The sequence below is a fragment of the Phalacrocorax carbo genome, chromosome 3, assembly GCF_963921805.1.
Source record: "Phalacrocorax carbo chromosome 3, bPhaCar2.1, whole genome shotgun sequence".
NCBI classification, from domain to species: domain Eukaryota; kingdom Metazoa; phylum Chordata; class Aves; order Suliformes; family Phalacrocoracidae; genus Phalacrocorax; species Phalacrocorax carbo.
The window spans coordinates 3,100,390-3,118,774 of NC_087515.1; the positions used below are offsets into that span (position 1 = coordinate 3,100,390).

General features: G+C 40.0%; 1 protein-coding gene across 1 annotated transcript in view; it reads right to left on the bottom strand.

The window, feature by feature from the left end:
* Positions 1 to 4,153: 4,153 nt before the first annotated feature.
* Positions 4,154 to 18,385, bottom strand: part of WDR27 (WD repeat domain 27) — a 136,363-nt gene continuing 122,131 nt past the window's right edge. Inside the window, exon 25 of the mRNA XM_064445639.1 lies at positions 4,154 to 4,910. Within this exon, the coding sequence (XP_064301709.1) occupies positions 4,863 to 4,910 (48 nt within the window). The 3' untranslated portion in view covers positions 4,154 to 4,862. The remainder of the gene's footprint in view (positions 4,911 to 18,385) is intronic.

Consider the following 18,385-nt stretch of genomic DNA (forward strand, 5'->3'; position numbering starts at 1 on the left):
AGACTAGAAAAAAGAAGTCTGAGGGCAGACATGATGACAATTGCCAAGTATGTACAAAGAGAAGGTGATGAATTATCTCCTGTGCCTGATGGATTAAGTCGGAGACTAATGGGTTCAAATTGCACCAAGGGGATTTCCCACCTGGGGAGGCTGTGGAATCTCTGTCACCAGTGGTTTTGAGGAACAGTTTAGACAAACATCTGTCAAGAATGATTTAGGAGTAGCTGCTTCGGGCTAGTGGGATGGCCTATGGAGGTGACTTCTCAAGGGTTCGTCTTTCTTCTGTGACTGGATGTCAGGATCAACCCAATTGCCACATTATCTTACAATATTTTTCTGCTCAGAACAGACTTTTGTCCAGTAACAAACAAAGCAAAACAAACCCCAACAAATCACAAACTGTCGCTTGTCTGAACAGAAGGGAAGGCATGAGTTCATTAACTAAGACAGCGCAAATGTTTCACTGTGGTCCATTCAACTTTGGTCACAACATAAGATTGATCTGGAAGCTCTGAACCTGGGAATGAAGTTTATATCAGTTTATGTTAAATCAAATTCATCATAGCTATAATTCTGCTCATTCATGCCACATCATTTACTCTGTTTGGTCCAATACTTTTCTTTTAGAAAGATTTAGATTTCCTGAAAATATATACAATAAAGGCCTTCAGCTAAACGCTACCTTTTGGATTTTAAGATTTTTTTTCAGGTAAAGATACCATATTGATATCAAACATAAAAAGATTTAACATAAAACAGTTAACATAGAACTTGCTTGCCATCAGTATCTTCTGTAGGCCTCCTCAGGTGCAACCAGCTTTCAGAGCTTACGCTGTTCTGTCACCAAAAATTTGTTATTAATAGAAGTGTACTGTTCTCCCTTGAAACTTAGTGAAACAGCTGAGATGGAGTCCGGTCCCAGCAGCACCATGTTCACAAAAGTAAGCAGAATTACTCTTGCTTTACTGAAGTGCAGAACTCTGAAGAGCAGAATTTGGCTTAAATGATCGTGGGAGTACTGGCAGGTAGAAGTTCAGTTTAGAAAATAAAAGGTAATACCTCACAGAGCAACATGTTACTGTCCTTAAATAAGATAACTCTTTTAAAACTGCAAGGATTTCCAGGAAGGTACTATGTTAGTCTTCCCTTTCTGCTGACAGCTATTCTCAAACTGCCACTCATGCACTGAAGCAAGACATCCTAAATTATATTCATAGTAATTTCACAGCACATTATTTTTATTTGTCAGGCATACCCCAACATTTCTTTGAAATTATTTAATGCCATTTTTATTGATCTTTTTTCCTTCCTCCAATTAAATACCATAAGACAAACAGATCTGTTCATTCTTTAAAAGGGAAAATACAATTCACAATGCAGTTTTGAAAAGATAATTGGGTATGATTAAATGAAGGGATAATGGCAGGAAGAAAAGAGTAAGTGCCACTGACTACCTCCAGATATTCCAGGAGTATTTAAATGCAACTATATGTATAATGGAAAATAATATAGTCTTGAAGAATACATCTAAAGAGCACTTCTTCCATGGTGAATTAAGGAAATGGAAATGGCCAAGGGAAAGCAGAGTTCATTCGTGGGCTTGCTCTTCCCCTCGTCTTGACAGTGCAACCCAAACTTGTCCATCTCCTTTCCTTCTACACAGAAAAACGGGTGGCACCTAGTATTTGCAAACCACTTAATCCCAAATCTTTTTTAACAGGATCCACTTCAGAACGGTGCTGGCTGTCCCCCTGTGCTTTCTGGCTCTGAGCACCAAGCCGAGCTCCTGTGTAAATCCATTTTAAGCATTCTGCACCATTTGGTAGGAGGTGTTCACTGGGAAAGTCCCCCGCATAACAGCACACAGAAAGTCACAAAAACGCCACTCCTCTCCCCAACGTATAGAGCAATCAAGGGCAGATGCTACATAATGACACAGCAAATATTGAATTAAACCAGACTATTCTTCTGCCAACTGTTTTCCTCACACACTACCATGTATTCCTTCAAAGCCAGACTTCTCATTTTCACAAGATATATGGGAGATATACTATAGTCATCTTTTTTCATAAAAGCAGTCTGAAACCATACCCAAAATTCCTCACAATGACCTATTAAATATTTACACTTACAGCTGTATGTGTCCATTTTCCATAGCTGAGATTCACTACCCGCCTTGCTAATCAGGAGCTTTTCCTATCTGCCTTTAGGACTGTCTCATTTCAAATAGTCTTGCCTTTATGCCAGGAGCTGAAAATATAAATGTCAGTTTGCCTGTTTAAAACCAAAGGCATAGTGCTTCTGTGGATACAGCATTATGTTGAGGAGTAATCTTTTATGACTGCAACTCCTCAGTAATCACATATAGTCTCCTGTGTCCTTCTACCAAACGGATCTCAGAAGGAAAACCTAGTAATTAAGAAAATTTTAAACATCATAAGATGGTAGCATCATCCACAACAGTCCCCTCCCCCCCCCCCATTTGCCATTAGAAAACCTGCTTTCAAGCATTTAACTTCGCCAAACTTGAAGTGTGGCAGCTAAAGTTTTCCATTCTCAAAACCACAAGCATTCAAGCATTTCTGAGGAGCCCGGCGGGGGGCGGGGATGATCTTTATTTTTTGAACATATGAAAAAATTGTAGTGAATTTCCATTTGAAAAGTTCTAGTGCCTGTGTGGTAGGGCAGATTCTCTCTCACCCCCTGAGGGAAAAAGGGGTTAACAAATTCTTGGGCTACCGAAGAGCTGCAAGTCCTGAACAGATGAAAGCCTCTGTTCAGCATGGACTGACGATGCTGTGGTCACGGCCAAAATGCCCCAAAGGGCTTTTCTGTCCAGCAAACGTCCTCGATAAAAGTGTCCAGAAAGCATCAGACAGCTGAGTCTCACTTTAAGGAAAGAGAGGTAATACATTAGATTTGGAAGAAGAGCTCCTCCTGCACAGATCCAACCAGCCCAAGATTAAGAGGAGGTTTAAGAGGCTGACTGGGGACTGACAACAGTTCGTCCTGGAAGGTAGGAGGTCTATAAAATGGAAACCTTCCCCTTTTACTTCAGTCCCCTGGGGATTGCGACAACCTTCAGGCTTGCAGCAAGGATTCAGAGTTTTTCTGAGTGTGTTCTCTGCCTTGAGAATGTTACTCTTCCGTTTAAAAAATGTGGTGCTTTTTTTTAAAAAAAAGCCATAATTACACTTCACACCTTCTCAGCAGGTGTTTCAAACGCTCCGAAGAGTCGGTCACTACCAAGCACGTTGCAACCCAGGGCTCAGCAACACTTTCCTTGCAAGTACAGCTAGGGGCCATGCTATTTTTCTGTATTTGAAGAGTGACTCTTGGTGTGGAGGCCAGAGCACGCAGATGAGAAAGGTAGCTAAATGAAGTTTGAAGAAGACCATGCTGAGGATCCCTGTGGTAGAGCTAAAAATTCCACTCTAGCTGCTGATTCATGAGCACAGCGTAGCAGTGTGCGGCCACAGCATAGAAGGTGATCTCTTGGTTAACCTGATTTTGATCTGAAGAAGTATTCGGGTGGGTTATTTCACATTTGCTTTGATCATACCGGGCCCGATTCTGATATTCAGACTCCTGCTGAGTGTGCTTTAGCTGCACTACACTCCTGTAGTTATTGATGTGACTGTTGCATTGTGGAGGATATCTGAATATGACACATAATGACAGTATATGATTTTGCTTAGCAAAAGCCAGCTAAAGCCCTTTCAAATGAACATTTGTTATGGAAATTAAACAGCTTATAGAAGTATCTTGATTCACTTGTACTAAATATTATATGTATAAATTGGGGATGCCTATTAAATACGTTCTTTACAGTACTGAAAGTGATCTGGCCATACTGACAGGTGTTAAAGCGGTGGTGGGAATTCCATTTTTTCCACCTTTTTTTAAAGTAATGTGATTAATAAAGTTTAGTGATTCTGTTCTGGCAAATTTAACTGAAACGGCAGCACAAGTTTGCAAGGAAAAGACAAAAATCTGTCTCCTTCCACCAGTCATATACATGCTCTCTACTCTTGCCTAGTCAATGAACACTTAGATTGCTTAGTTTTAAAAAATGAGGTGTCTAACAAATCTTTTCTAACACCAAAACAAATGAACTAGGAAGAATATCAGAAATGAACATTTTTTCCCATAACTTTATTTTCATTGTACTTAAAATTTTAAAAAGATATTTAAATTGTTATTAAAAGACAGAAATTATTTCTTTACATTTAAAGCTGTTTTAATAATATCAGACTGTAGCAATAAGATAATATTTTAAAGAGAACTTTCTTACATATTCCCTAAGAAATTTACAAAATTTAGTTTAAAGGGTAAAACCGTAACATTCTGCCTTCAAACAACATCCAGTAACCCCAAAGGAGTGTAACAGAAAGACTCCCATGGCATTTCAGAAAGACAGACAATTTTTCTCTCTTTCAGATTAATTTAAATATTTGGTCACAGGCAGATCTACCTTTAAAAATGGAACAGTCGCTATTTTACCTGCGTTTGCAATCGAGAGTAAAGTGGCCCCAGTCTAGCACTGCAGGACACACCTAACCATGGCACCCAGGAAGCCCTCTGAAAGCCACTTGCGTGGTGATGTGCTAGAATGAAGGCTGATGAGTAGCCTCTTTCTCCTCTTGATCTTTGCCCTTAGTTTTGCAATAAAGGTAACAGACTGTGCAACAGAAGAACTTGGAGAACAGCTTGAGGAACTTGCAGAAACAAAATCAGAAGAAAACGGTAGTTTAAAAGCGAATATTCCGTTGCTTGCCTAATGGCGAGTTACCAGTCTCCTTTCTCTCGGCAAGTCGTTGTTCTCAGAACGCCGGGGCCAAAGCTCCACAGGCTGGCAAATATCAGGGTACAAACAATTGGAGTTTGCCATCCAAGGTGGCTGTGGCGAGCTGCAGTTCAAAAGAAAAGAACATATGGCTTTAATAAAGATCTTTCCCGTGAGAGAAGTTTGCTTTAGGGCAATGAACCGAATGAAGATCATTAAGAAGATATTTAAATTACTTCTATGTTAAGAGGTCCAGGATTCATTTTGAAAAAGGAACAGCTTAACCTATAGACTCTTCTCAACCAAGCTAATCTGAAAATTCCATTTTACTCAGGTTTTTCTTTTCCAACTATTTTCAAATTTGTGTCAACATCCGCTAACACATCAACAGTCTGTAAAACCGAAGCATATGTTTAAACCGCATAGAAATTCAAACAGACTATGCCGTGTATGACTCAAGAAGGGAGCGTGGAAGAAATAAGAAAGAGCTGGAATAAATGAAGATGGAAAATATTATGAATTAAATCAGGCATACCAACAAATGCCATTTTCTGACTTTTATTGGTGTTAAATGTAGTATAAGAATTTCCTTTGTAAGAAAGTGTGTTGAAAAAGGCCACAAACCTTTACGAAGAGGCAAGCCTCGAGGACATGCATAAAGAGCCTTCAACGGCATTAGCTTTCTTTTACCAGTCTCACAAAACCTTAATTATAAAATAAGAGCAAATACTGTTTTCTGCAGTTACTTCTACAAACAAGCACTTGAAAACGTGCTGTAGCTCAGAAAGTGACGATCTACAAATGGCACCTTTTAGTCAAGTTGTTTACTCCTTGCATATTAGGATTTACAGCTGTTCATGCCAGTGAGAAAAATCTGAAGAGCTGGAACCAAAAATGTATCTCATTCTCTAACTGATTCATCTGGCTGACTTTTCTCATCCTCAGTTCTCTTGATCTGTTCTTTGTTTGAAGTGTTTATTCGTTTGTTGTCTTCCTTTGGATAAAGTGGCTCTGTGGTCCATAAATTATCTTCTTGGCTTTGTATTCCCTCCTCCAGCATCTCCAGTGACAAATTCTCTTAATCTCTCACAACTGTTATGTCCCAAGACAGTGACTTTTATTCTCTTAGTTTCTTCTTTCTCACTCTTACTTACGTAATATTTAAGTATAGATGACCTAGAAATGTCCAATCTAATTCCTCAAACTGTATTTTTTACAGCTATCCAAGACTATATCTTTCCAAACACTTTGATTAGCTCCTTATCTACCTCTGTAACTTATTATTGGAAAGATGATACACCTATAAAATATCTAAGTCATGTATCCTTTCTAAGTTTCTGCACCCATTTATATTGTGGGTAAAAAGAAAATGCTTTTATTATTATTATAAGCTCTGCTGAGAAGGCCCTGGGGGTGCTGGGGGGCAGCGAGGTGACCCTGAGCCAGCACCGGGCCCTTGTGGCCAAGGGGGCCAGCGGTGCCCTGGGGTGCATGGAAAGGAGCGTGGCCAGCAGGGCGAGGGAGGTTCTCCTCCCCCTCTGCTCTGCCCCAGTGAGGCCACATCTGGGGGGCTGCGGCCAGGTCTGGGCCCCCCAGGTCAAGAAGGGCAGGGAGCTGCTGGAGCAAGGCCAGCGCAGAGCTGCCAAGGGGATCAGGGGCTGGAGCATCTCCCTTGGGAGGAAAGGCTGAGAGACCTGGGTCTGTTCAGCCTGGAGAAGAGAAGGCTGAGGGGGATCTCATCAATGCCTATAAATATCTGAAGGGCGGGTGTCAGGGGGATGGGGCCGGGCTCTTTCCAGCGGTGCCCAGCGCCAGGCCAAGGGGCCACGGGCACAAGCTGGAACACGGGAAGCTCCCCCTGAACATGAGGACAAACCCCTTCCCTGTGCGGGTGCCAGAGCAGGGGCACAGGCTGCCCAGAGAGGCTGTGGGGTCCCTTCCCTGGAGACATTCACCCCCCGCCTGGACGCGGCCCTGTGCCCCTGCTCTGGGGGTGCCTGCTCCAGCAGGGGTGGGACGGGGTGAGCTCCAGAGGTGCCTCCCAACCCCCACCACTCTGGGATCCTGTGATTATTTCATCTTATCACAAAAGAACTGACTTAAACTGAGAAATCAGAGATAGATGCTATTCTAACTGAAGATTCATTATTACAGGAGAGAATGTAGAAACCTTGTTTAGTTTTCAAGTGAAAATAAATTAATTGTAAACAAACTAAATTTCTACTAGACCCAAGGAGGAAATCTGGTCCGCCTTCCTGCTCTAGGTGCAACTGCTTTTTCCACCTGCTTTCCTTGGCAGTAGAAGAAAGAGGCTGCCCTTTGATTGCATCATTCTCCTGAGAAGTATTACACTCAGTATCTTGCAATGGACAAAAGGAATATACCCTATATACAGAGCCAGCAATTTTTTAAAGTCCAACCAATGTTTTAAAAGCCTAATCAAAATAAACGATTATTAGACAGTTAAAATAACACTCATAATCCAAAAATTGCCTAATTATTTCTTAAAAGTGTCATCAAAAATATTGTTTTTGATGGGGTCAGTGAGTCACTAGCATTCTGAGTTCTTCTGCAAGAGGACTGCAACGTTGACAGTGGGGATTTTCTTCCTCCTCCGACTGGGGTTCCCCTGGGTTATTTTTAGGCAATACATGGGTTAACGTAGACTAGCTCTACCGTGGTCCCATAGACTTAAAGTCTGTTAGCACACGAGTGCATCCCTGGAGTTCATCTTTTGGTTTGATTTAATCAGAGACAAATCCAATTCGCATCCTCAGTGAGCGTAGAGGAATGAGAAGCAAAGTCAGGTACGTAGGGACAGCCGGGACATTCACTTCAAAAGCGCATTTCTGATCCAAACTAAATGCTGTTACACACTCACAGCCTTCAGACTGTAGAATAAATTTCTATGTCTGATTGCTAAAAAAAACCATTTTCACTTGCAAAAGTGGCATTCTTGTCTCAGAAGTGACTGAAGAGGAATGCAGAACACCCATAACGACAGTTCTAGTGTGTGTTGCATTTCAGGCAATGTAGAAATTTTTGTTAGTAGTACAATAGAACTATGTGCTGGTTTTGGCTGGGATAGAGTTAGTTTTCCTCATAGTAGCTAGTACGGGACTGTGCTCTGGATTTGTGCTGGAAACAGTGTTGATAATAGAGATGTTTTCATTCCTGCTGAGCAGGGCTTGCACAGAGCCAAGGCCTTTCCTGCCCCTCAGCCCACCCCACCCGCGAGGGGCTGGGGGGGCACAAGGGGCTGGGGGGGGACACGGCTGGGACAGTGACCCCAACTGACCCCAGGGATGTCCCACACCACATGGTGTCGTGCTCAGCACATAGAGCTGGGGGAAGGAGGAGGAAGGGGGACACTGGGGGTGATGGTGTTTCCCTTCCCAAGTCACCATGACTCGTGATGGAGCCCTGCTCTCCTGGGGGTGGCTGAGCCCCGCCTGCCCGTGGGAAGGAGGGAATGAATTCCTTGGTTTGCTTTGCTTGTGTGTGTGGCTCTTGTTTTACCTATTGAACTGTCTTTATCTCAACCCATGAGTTTTCTCACTTTCACTCTTCCAATTCTCTCCCCCATCCCACCGGGGGAGTGAGCGAGCAGCTGCGTGGCGCTTAGTTGGTGGCCGGGGTTAAACCACGACATAATAGAATAACAATACAAAGTTATTTGCAATCTGTATCAACATAGATCAGAACAGCTACTAAAACTCTAACCTGCAGGGCCATTGAAATTCCTGAATTACTACACTTAAGGGGTATCAAAATTGATGAATAAAGCATGTTCAGCTACATTTAGAATCCATAGAAATTTGAATAAGATTTTAAAGAAAGAAAAAATATTTAACTTATGCCAATATTACATTTGCAAAAAGTGCAAACATGAAACTTCATTCGAACCCCTCAGCTCCCAATGATGCTGCTCCAAAATTGTGTTTTAAATTATATTTGAAATCCCTATAGTAGTTAAGTCAATATACTACCTAAATTTTTTTGTTAAATCTGTCTTGCTATTACATATTCAGATTTTGGCATCAGTTCTGTGAATAATTTGAAATCTCTGTAAAGGTTTCCTGTGGGACAAACACTAGACCATTATGGAATAGTAGAGGGCATATGACAGCATGGACTATTTTTCATATCGATGGATATATAGTGAAGAAAAGACCTTCAAAGTAGGGCAGAGAAGAGGGTTTGGTTTTTGTGCATTTTAGAGCTTTTTACAGAAGTTTCAAGGTTTAGAAAGCACCTATGACATCTGGTGCCAGAACGGGGGGAGAACAAGTCCTTGAACACGGTCCCCCTCTACTTGATGGGCTGCAGAAGATATAAAAGTTTTCTGCAATAAGGTTAAAACAGTGACATGCCCAGTTGGAAGGCTGCCAGTGAACTAACAGAATGAGTTTCAAGAGGTTGCCTTCTGAGTTTTCTCTTACAATAAAACTATTTTTTTTTTTTTTAGAATTATCTTTTGGGTTTGAGAGTGGGAAATAGGCTTCGGCAGTGATGCCACATAAAAAAATGTGCTGCAAATTAGAGACCTGGAGTTTTTAAAGACACAAACAGTTGACTTTGTATCAAAATGCACATAAGAAATGTTTTAACACTTCACACAACACACTTATGTGTATACAGTGTAAGCTTCAAGACATACTGTACTTCGGGAAATAATAGGAATCAAAGCAATTCCAGCTAGTTTCACATTACAGGCACATGATATGATTTTGTTTTCTTTTAAGTAGTACAAACACATAAATATGCATAATATGCATATAGACATAACAATCTTGAAAAGGTCCACTAGCTGCACAGCAAAAAGTATCATCTTGCCAAAAATCCAGTATCTCAGCACACCAGGTGGGAATATAAGTGTTTAGGGGTTTACCATTTTTAGTTTTCATTATTCAAACTGTTCTTTGAAAATAAGAGGGCACATGTAGAATGAAAACTGCCAGAAATAGATGAGGTGGACCACGATGTCTCTGTAAAGTCATGTCTCGAGCTTCAAAAGATAAAGAGTTCTTCAGGTCAAGCCATTATATAAGGTTTAGAGGTCCAGTTGCCACAAATTGTGTTTTCAAAGTAGCCATCGCCGTTCAGGGAAGCGCCTGTTTGTGGTTTGGCTAGTCACTTAATCTTATTGTTCCCTTCACTTCCTTATGTGGCATGTATTGATATGATAGAAAAAAAAATTATCAAAGCAGAAATGAAAGTATAACATACTGAGATGCTGTTTAGCAGTATCTGCATATGAGACTGGAGAAATACCTACATATAAATAATGGAAATGTTGAAGTACCAATTGCAACTCCAAGTTTTGCGCAAGAGCCTGCAACTGCTCACCGACAACTGGAAGTTTAGAGCCTTTCTGCATTCCACCATGTACTTGAGAAGTAAAATAAACACACCGGTTAGATGAATACACACATTTTCTAATTTCACTTACACTTTTTGACGTCTGCTTTTGAATGTCCTAGTGCCATTTTTTACATTAAAGACTTTAGTTCAAGAACACCTTGTTGACATTGTCCGGTCTCCGACTTCACTTGTTACAAAGGTGTGCCATTGCCTGTGCTTCAACACACCAAAACCTAACTTAACAAGGGATATATGCTTTTCAAAGGAAATGCTAATTCATTACACAGCTATAAAACAGCATACACAGTAAGGTCAGGGTTTAAAGTAATCTTCTGTAACCTTCTGTTTTATTAAATTAGCATGTTTTGAAACTGGTCATATGGAGGTGCTTCCCAACCACCACAGTTTTTGAGCCATGCAGTAATAAATAGCAAGCAATCATCAAATTAAAGAAAAAAACATTACTTTTTCCCTGCAATGTTTTGTATAAACAACTTATATACCAAAATCAATAGCTATAAAAGCTACTCAAAACCAGAATCATTGACTTTTCATAGAACCAAGAAGTGCTATGGCAGAGCTCATCACATACTGAATTATTCTGATTACAAGCTAACCATCTCTGTCCTTCTAAAAGGAAGATTAATAAACCACTCGCCAAACTGATCTGCCATCGCAGCTTTTCGGTTGACCCTCACAGGAACGCGGACTCTGCGGCTGGGCGGTGGGACCCCGTCCCGCAGCAGTGTCCCGCTCACCCCCAGGCCGGCACAGCTGGTCCTACTGCACCGCCGTCGGCGGCACTGGGCACAGAGGGTGCAACCGCAGCAGCCCCTGCTGGGAGAAGGGGCAGAGTCTCCCTCATGTAGTGGCTGGGGATGGATGAGTGTCACTCAGAGCGGCAGAGACAGGTCTAAAGCTAAAAGTGAAAGCTGCTCTTCATTAATTTCAAACCTAAAAAAACCCCGATTCATTTATATGTATAATCAACTTGGAGTCACCTTGATATGGTAAGTTTTGGAGTTTCTTTTGAGACTCATCCAGCAAATTTAACTCATTATCCTTCATTTTTTTTTCCACATAATTTCAGAAATCGGAGATTAAACTAAAGACTTCAACCTTCTCTATGTGATTCAGAGTGTCACAGATTTCTCTTATCCACTCGGGATAACCAAACACAAGATAACCAGTGTGGCTTCAAGTGTAACCTACACAGAAGTCAGAACAACCAAATATCATCTTAGCAAGTATTTATTTTGAAAATGAACTTGAAATTAGTCACACAGATAAAATATAGATAGAACTCATCTCTCTCTATTGCCATGCAGCAGTAGCGAGTTATACGGTTTTCAGCTAATTATGAGAATGCGGAGCAGGGAGGGGAAAGGCACTGCTCAATGGGTTCGAAGAGTGGTACACAAGAACAAACACCATCTTTTATTCCGCATATTAGAGTAGACAAACATTACTCACTGATACAATAAATCTCAATTTCAGGCCATTAGCAACAAACCACATTCCAAATCGGTGCTGTAAATCCTACAGGAGTTTGACCACCGTTTTTATTTTTAAAACCGTAAGCTTTAAATGCCAATGGAAATCTTTACGTGCCAAGACCCTTTAAAAACTTACAAATTTGAATTAACTCAGAACTAAACTTATATCAGAAATAAAATTGTAATTGTAATGATTTTTAACATCAACTAAGTATATATGTGCATTTTTTAATACGACATACCTATAAATCCTTATACAATATTATAAAACTCCAGATTCTTCATCGATACTGGTCATACCTAGACTGATACATATTTTAGGAAACAACTCAGATCTCTCTTATAATGGATATAGTCAATATCTGTAAACAACAGATTTTTGGTTTTACCACCTTTGAATGGATAGATGTAATCTCTGAATTACTAGTGGCACGCTCACAGCTGCCATATAAAACTGTCAGGAAGCAAATGAAATTGATAGGAATACCACTAAACACTAGTGTTTATCAACGACAACAAACCCACCATTACACTAGTACTTACTGGTGCTCTTGAATTTGCATGGTTTGACAGATAGTAACAATCAAGAGGGAAAAGGAGACGTTATGGATCTGACTTTTACTACATTTTTCCTGCTCAGAAAGTGGTGTCTAAAGCAATGTAGAATTTGCCACCTTTACCCCTGAAGACCTACAGCACATCAAGGCTTTACCAACTGTGTTTTTGTGGTTTAATTCAAGAACAGAAGATGTGTAAGTAGCACTTTGGAAACATTTGTTTTCTGGAAAGGTGATTGCTTAATTTGACAGCTACACTCTAAGTGTTCAATCGCTTCGATCAAGACAGAAGACAGAGTAGAAGTTTTTATCATTAAGATAGCTCTGCTATTGCAGAAACGAGAACTGAGGAGGAAATATAAAATACAGGTTAGCAGCTTTTAACCATAATTCCTTGAGGTGTAGCACACGCACACATAATCATGGGGGTAAGTACATGGAGTGTCATGTTTTCAAGAGCTGAGGACTTTTCTGTCTTCAGAGTATCCACAGATGATATGCTCGCATTTTTCTTCTCATTGTGCTCAGTGCATGGATAGGGCAGATCAAGTACATTGCTGTTTCTCTCAAACACAGAATCCACATCTCTGATTTCCAGACAGAAATCACCGAAGAACAGAAAACTGCCAGAAAGTGAATCCAAGCATGTATGAAAAATAAATCCATGTGGCTTACATCAGAAGGGTTGACGCTTTTGGTGGAATTCATCTCACCTACCTTTTAGTGTCTGTAATATCTATATTTGATATGTCTTGCATATCAGAGATGGCTTGTGCATCAAGTCCAGAGGCCACCATGAATAGGACATTAAATCAGTGTTTAAAGTTGTCACTGGTGATGTATATACAGAGATGTTCGAGGTAAGTCTTGAGCCTTGAAAAGGAGTCTTTTCTAGAATTGGTAAGAAGGATAATTGTAAAGAAAGCCAAATTATTCAACAGATTTAATTTATAACAGGCAAACAATGCCTCAGAGTTGGCAAGCTGGAGCTGTTAAAGAGGCCAAAGAATAAAGACATTTTTCCAGACCACCTATAAGTGAGGAACCCCATCAGAAAACTTATGAATAATGTAACAGATCTACCATGTACAATATTTTCACTAGTCACTCAAGAAAATCAACGAGATACATTTGAAGAAAAAGATAACTGAATGCAACCTAGAGAGGTCATCTAACTTAGCTTCCTACTGAACCTTCATAGCAAAACCTTACTTTTAAAACCTTCTATTCTTATGTGTCATTTTCTCTCCAAATAAAATATTCAAGAAACACAGGTCTGATAGCACCAGATCTTAATTTTATGGCCTCACCTGGGCTTCTTGTCATCTAAAGTTCTTAAAATTGTTAGAACAAATAGATACCGTATGAACGTATTTATATGAAATCTCTGTCCGGACTTCTCAGTGTGTTTATTCAAGTGCTTTTATTTGGAGCAGAAGAATAGATACACTGGAGCAAAGATCCACCTAGCTAGACTCAATCTTGGAGTCTTCTCAGAGCGTGCTATAAACAAATACCTAGGAAAGAGTGAGATACTCCTGCAGCTTGAATGTAAGTGCACCTACATCCAATGTTAGGGAACCTAACGTAGGTCCTAACCTAGTGTTAGGTTAATGGTTGGACTTAATGATCCTAAGGGTCTTTTCTAAGCAAAGTGATTCTATGATTCTATGACTCTGTGACTTCCTGAGCCGGATAAAATTTCTACATGTTTGGTAGCATAGTCAAGGGTTGACTCTGGTGGTCTCCCTCACCATGAAGTCATTCTTAGCATCCACAGCGTGATCTCTGCATACATCGTGATAACAGCAGGGTAATGGACCTCCTGCCCTCACCGATCTATCCTACCACAGGCAGCGTTGCCATCCTGGTCTTGTTATTTGGATACAAGTCCGATACTGCATGCTTCTTATACAGGCCTAGAGTTTCAGCCTGTACAGGGCTCCTTATTGTTGAGGTTTATTAATTTGTCTCTCTTCCATGCTGTCTTTAATATAAAGCACACCTCTGCTCCCAGCAAAGTTTAGTCTATGCTCCCCATACATTTTATAACCTTGTACTGGAGCGTCTCACTGATCGGCCTTCTTCCGCCAAATTTGTGAAAAGCCTGACAGATCACGCAGAGCTGCCTTCACCCAGCACTGATCGTTCCATTTTCCCATCTTATTTCTTAGCATTCATGCAAATGTATCAGTAGTTCTGTTCTTGGCAGCCTAACTTCTACTTTCTAGCTGACTACATCTATGCTCTGCCATATCTATGAGAATACAGCATTTCTGCATCTTGGTCTTTCATAGAAGTGTCATCCTAAACCAAACCTTAAATATTAAAATCTTAGTTTCCTTATAACTCAGATTAAGTTCATCTCTTCTGGACAGATGTTCCTGGAACCTCCCGGGCAGTTTCCCTACGGCATCATTCTTTTAAAGGTATTACCCATTTCAGCACCTGTCCTTGCTGTCAGCTTTTAGTATTATTTATGTGCTCAAAAAAAAGCAAAATTCTCATCTATATTTAATGTGACATTTTTATAGGCAAGTAAAACCAGGAATTCTCAGTCAGTCTTTTTATGTGTGACATTGACTTGACCAAAATATAATATGTGAAGCAATCTTAAATCTATATTATTGCTCCTATATAACATTCAGAAATCTTTTTTGTTTAAATCTGATGTTGATGAAGGAAACCTGAAGGAATAAGCTACCCCAAATAACTACAGACTCCTGTAATGGATCTAATTTGACATTGCCTTCTCAAATATAGATAAAAATCTGCACAAGTATATAAAAACCCTCATTCAGCAAGACAGTAAAAAACAAATTAAACACCCTCATCTCAAAGAATATAATCCGCTTCATATTTTTCTGCCTCTAGAGCTAATGAAGAAACAAATACACGACAGAAAGTAGTTATCATGCTTATACCACTACTGGAAGATAGGTCAACACCACAGCAATGCAAAGGCTCTGAGGACAGATGATGCAGAACAGGATTTTATGGAAAGCTCTGCCCATTCTCCACCTTTAAGATATAAACCAATGCTTGTTAAGTCCAGCAAGAGAGTTACTTCTCACTTCAAGGGGCACTGAATCAGATCTTAATGTAAAAAAGCCAATAACTGGAACAACAATTTAGAGTTACTCTTTGCCACTCACAGCCATCAAAGATCTAGTTTCACTGCTTGCTATCGTATGATTAATGACAACTGAAATCCCGTTTTTCTTTCAACAGACCATATTCAGTATTTCCATTCCAGAAAGCATGCCATTTTGGCAGTAGACCCTCATGTGTGCAGAGCACTAGGACAAAATAGTGGTAAATGTCCCTTACACAACTAATTACATATCAGTACATCGAATCCCATCTGCGAAAATACAAATGAAAGGAGACAACTTAAAAAATAACTGAACATAAAAATTAGTCAGCCTTAATAAAAGGATGGCGTGAGCAGTGGCGACACTGAACGATGGTTCAATAAACACAACATTCATGTTTTAAGCACTCTCCTGTACGAAGTGTTGTTTGACGGGAGAACTACGGGGAGAGTGTCTCATGCAAAATTTGGATCACGAACCTAAAGAAGTTATTTTTTTGCTTTCCTTAGTGTAAACTCTGCTCACTACAGATGTTCTCTTTCTCCAGACTTCTATTTTTTAATGAAATCATTATATTGGCTTGGGCTTTATGACATCATACCTGTTTTTATATCAAAAACTATTATTATTTTTGTAACTGATTCCACAGCAAGCAGAAAGCTAAAGTGTAAAAGAATTATTACTTCAAAACCCCAAACATCTTAGCAATAAAAAAGCAAACTTAGGAAAGGGCTCGTTAAGTACAATTGCTTTTTCGTACAATCTTTTAGTTATTAAATTTGGTTCCAGCATAAAGTTCTCTCCCAACTGACACCCCATCCCAGTGGTCTAACACCTCGGGGGACCGCTCGAAGAATGCATGGAGCCTGGCACTTTGAAGGAGCTAATTCCGTTTCAGGTTAGGATGTATCAAACACAGTGTACCACCCGTATCGAAACGGCTTGGGGACTCACTCGGCCAACGGCAATGTGCCGGTACTGTGTAGAGCAAAATCACAAATGGGAATACTGAGGAAATAGGTGTGAGATTAGAGGATGAACTTTTCTCTCCCAGAAATGATACACCCAGGCCAGAGTCAAGGTGTCGAAGCACAGCGATAAAGGGAAGTGCAGTTCATTACTCTGTATGCTTTGTGGTTAAAAGGGAAAGTTCTTTACAGTCCACATCTCTTGTAAGAAGAGAACACCGCACTCTACCTCCTATGCTACAGAGGTATTTAAGTTTTACGTATTATCATTTTAGACATGCAGCTTAGTCCCTTGAGTTGGAATTGCAGACACCATTGTTAAACAATTTTCAGTACAAAAATACACATTTTTGATTTGTCATTGGTGTAGTTACAAGGCAACAGCAATGGAAGTAGGTAAATACACTATAAATCAATTCCTGAAGTAGCCTTCCATCAGAATTATCCAGTCCTTCCAAACGCACATCTCAGCTTTTTCTATTTTAATTAAAATCAAACGTTGATGTATCAGTCAGTTTAACTATCAGAAAGAAAAAATACTTGTCTGCTCAATTTCCTTCAGTTTATTTAGATCCAGAGGAAAATAATAGGGGGGGAAATCTAGAGTTGATAGGGATTGATGGAGGACAAAAAAAACCCCTCGGTATTTCCAGTTTTGTGAATACAATTTGAAATTGATCTTGCATAAACGTAATGAGGGATCAAAGACAAGAAGAATAGATTCAGCTGCCTGCTGCACATTTGCTCAAAAGGCCATCATGGTAAGGGTCTTACTGCATGTCTCAGGTTTCAAGTGAAGAAACTACAGACATAAAGGTTCAATAAGGAAGAACTAGAAGGAAAAAAAAACCAACCAAACAGGAAAGTGGAAGAACTTATTTAATCTTTTCCTGGGTTAAGGGATAGAGAAGAGGAATGAAACACAATAAATGTTGACGAAAGCAATCAAGCTAAAAAAAAAAAAGAGAAGGCATTTCAAAACAAGAGCGAGGCGTTTACGTGTAATCCATGCAGACATCTGAGGTTCTGGCAAACTGTTATTGCTTTCCAATGCATTCAGCCTTATTTAAACTTCTAAACAGGCCCTCATATCTAAGGCAGTGATTTTATCCCTTAGTATAATACAGGCAAAACTCCAGTTGACCTCCTGGGGCCAGGACTGTAATTAAGAACTTACTGTCCATATATGTAAGACACTTCATCAGTTGTTCTGACTTCCTTTGCAAGACTACAGATGTACAGAAAGCCAACAGTAACTTCAGAGGACGTAATTATATAAATATACTTCCGCTAGACTACTTAGACTAATTACCAAGTTTCCTGTCAAATTAATATATATAATGTTCCCAAGAGAACAGACTTTGAGAAGAAAGCAAAAAGGAGTGAAGAGTCAATCAACACAGTAAGCACTGTGCACACAGTTAAAAGAAAAAGAGATCCAAGAACCGCAGGAAAGCATGGTACTAGAAGCCATAGTTCAGAACAATTTTGTACTACGAAACAAGGTGAAAATGTAGGGGTCACAGTGCACCGGGAGAAAAGAAAAACAAAAAGAAGTAAACCAAAATATTTGTTTCTCTGTAAGCACACAAATGAACCGACAACAAGTCTAAGTATAAAAACCAATATACAGCAGAGATATAAACCATGCCCTTGTCCCAAGAAGGAGGGGGATATTTGTGCCCTTTCTGGCTATGACCTAGGTTACAAAGCCGCTGCCTTCAAGTGCCATCAGAACACCCACCCACTTTGTGAACACCCCTACGTGCTCCCAGTGCACAAAAGGCAACGTACTGTGAACATTTCCTCTTCTACTAGGACCTTGCTTTAATCCCCCATTGGTAAAATCATGCCATACATTAACAACACATGTTTATATGGGCATAGATGCACGAGTCCATGTCCATGCACATATATAAAGTTTAGTTTTACTTCAAACTTCAGAAGCTGGTTACGTGCTGGTTGTGCTTCAGATAAAGAACACCTCAGAGCCTTTCTTACTGACCCCACAAAGGTTCAGAAACCTGCATTTGAACAAGGGTGCGATGTTAGTAGTACCATGTCTTTATAAGTACACATCAATTAACATAAAACCACACAACACAATGTAAAATGCAGC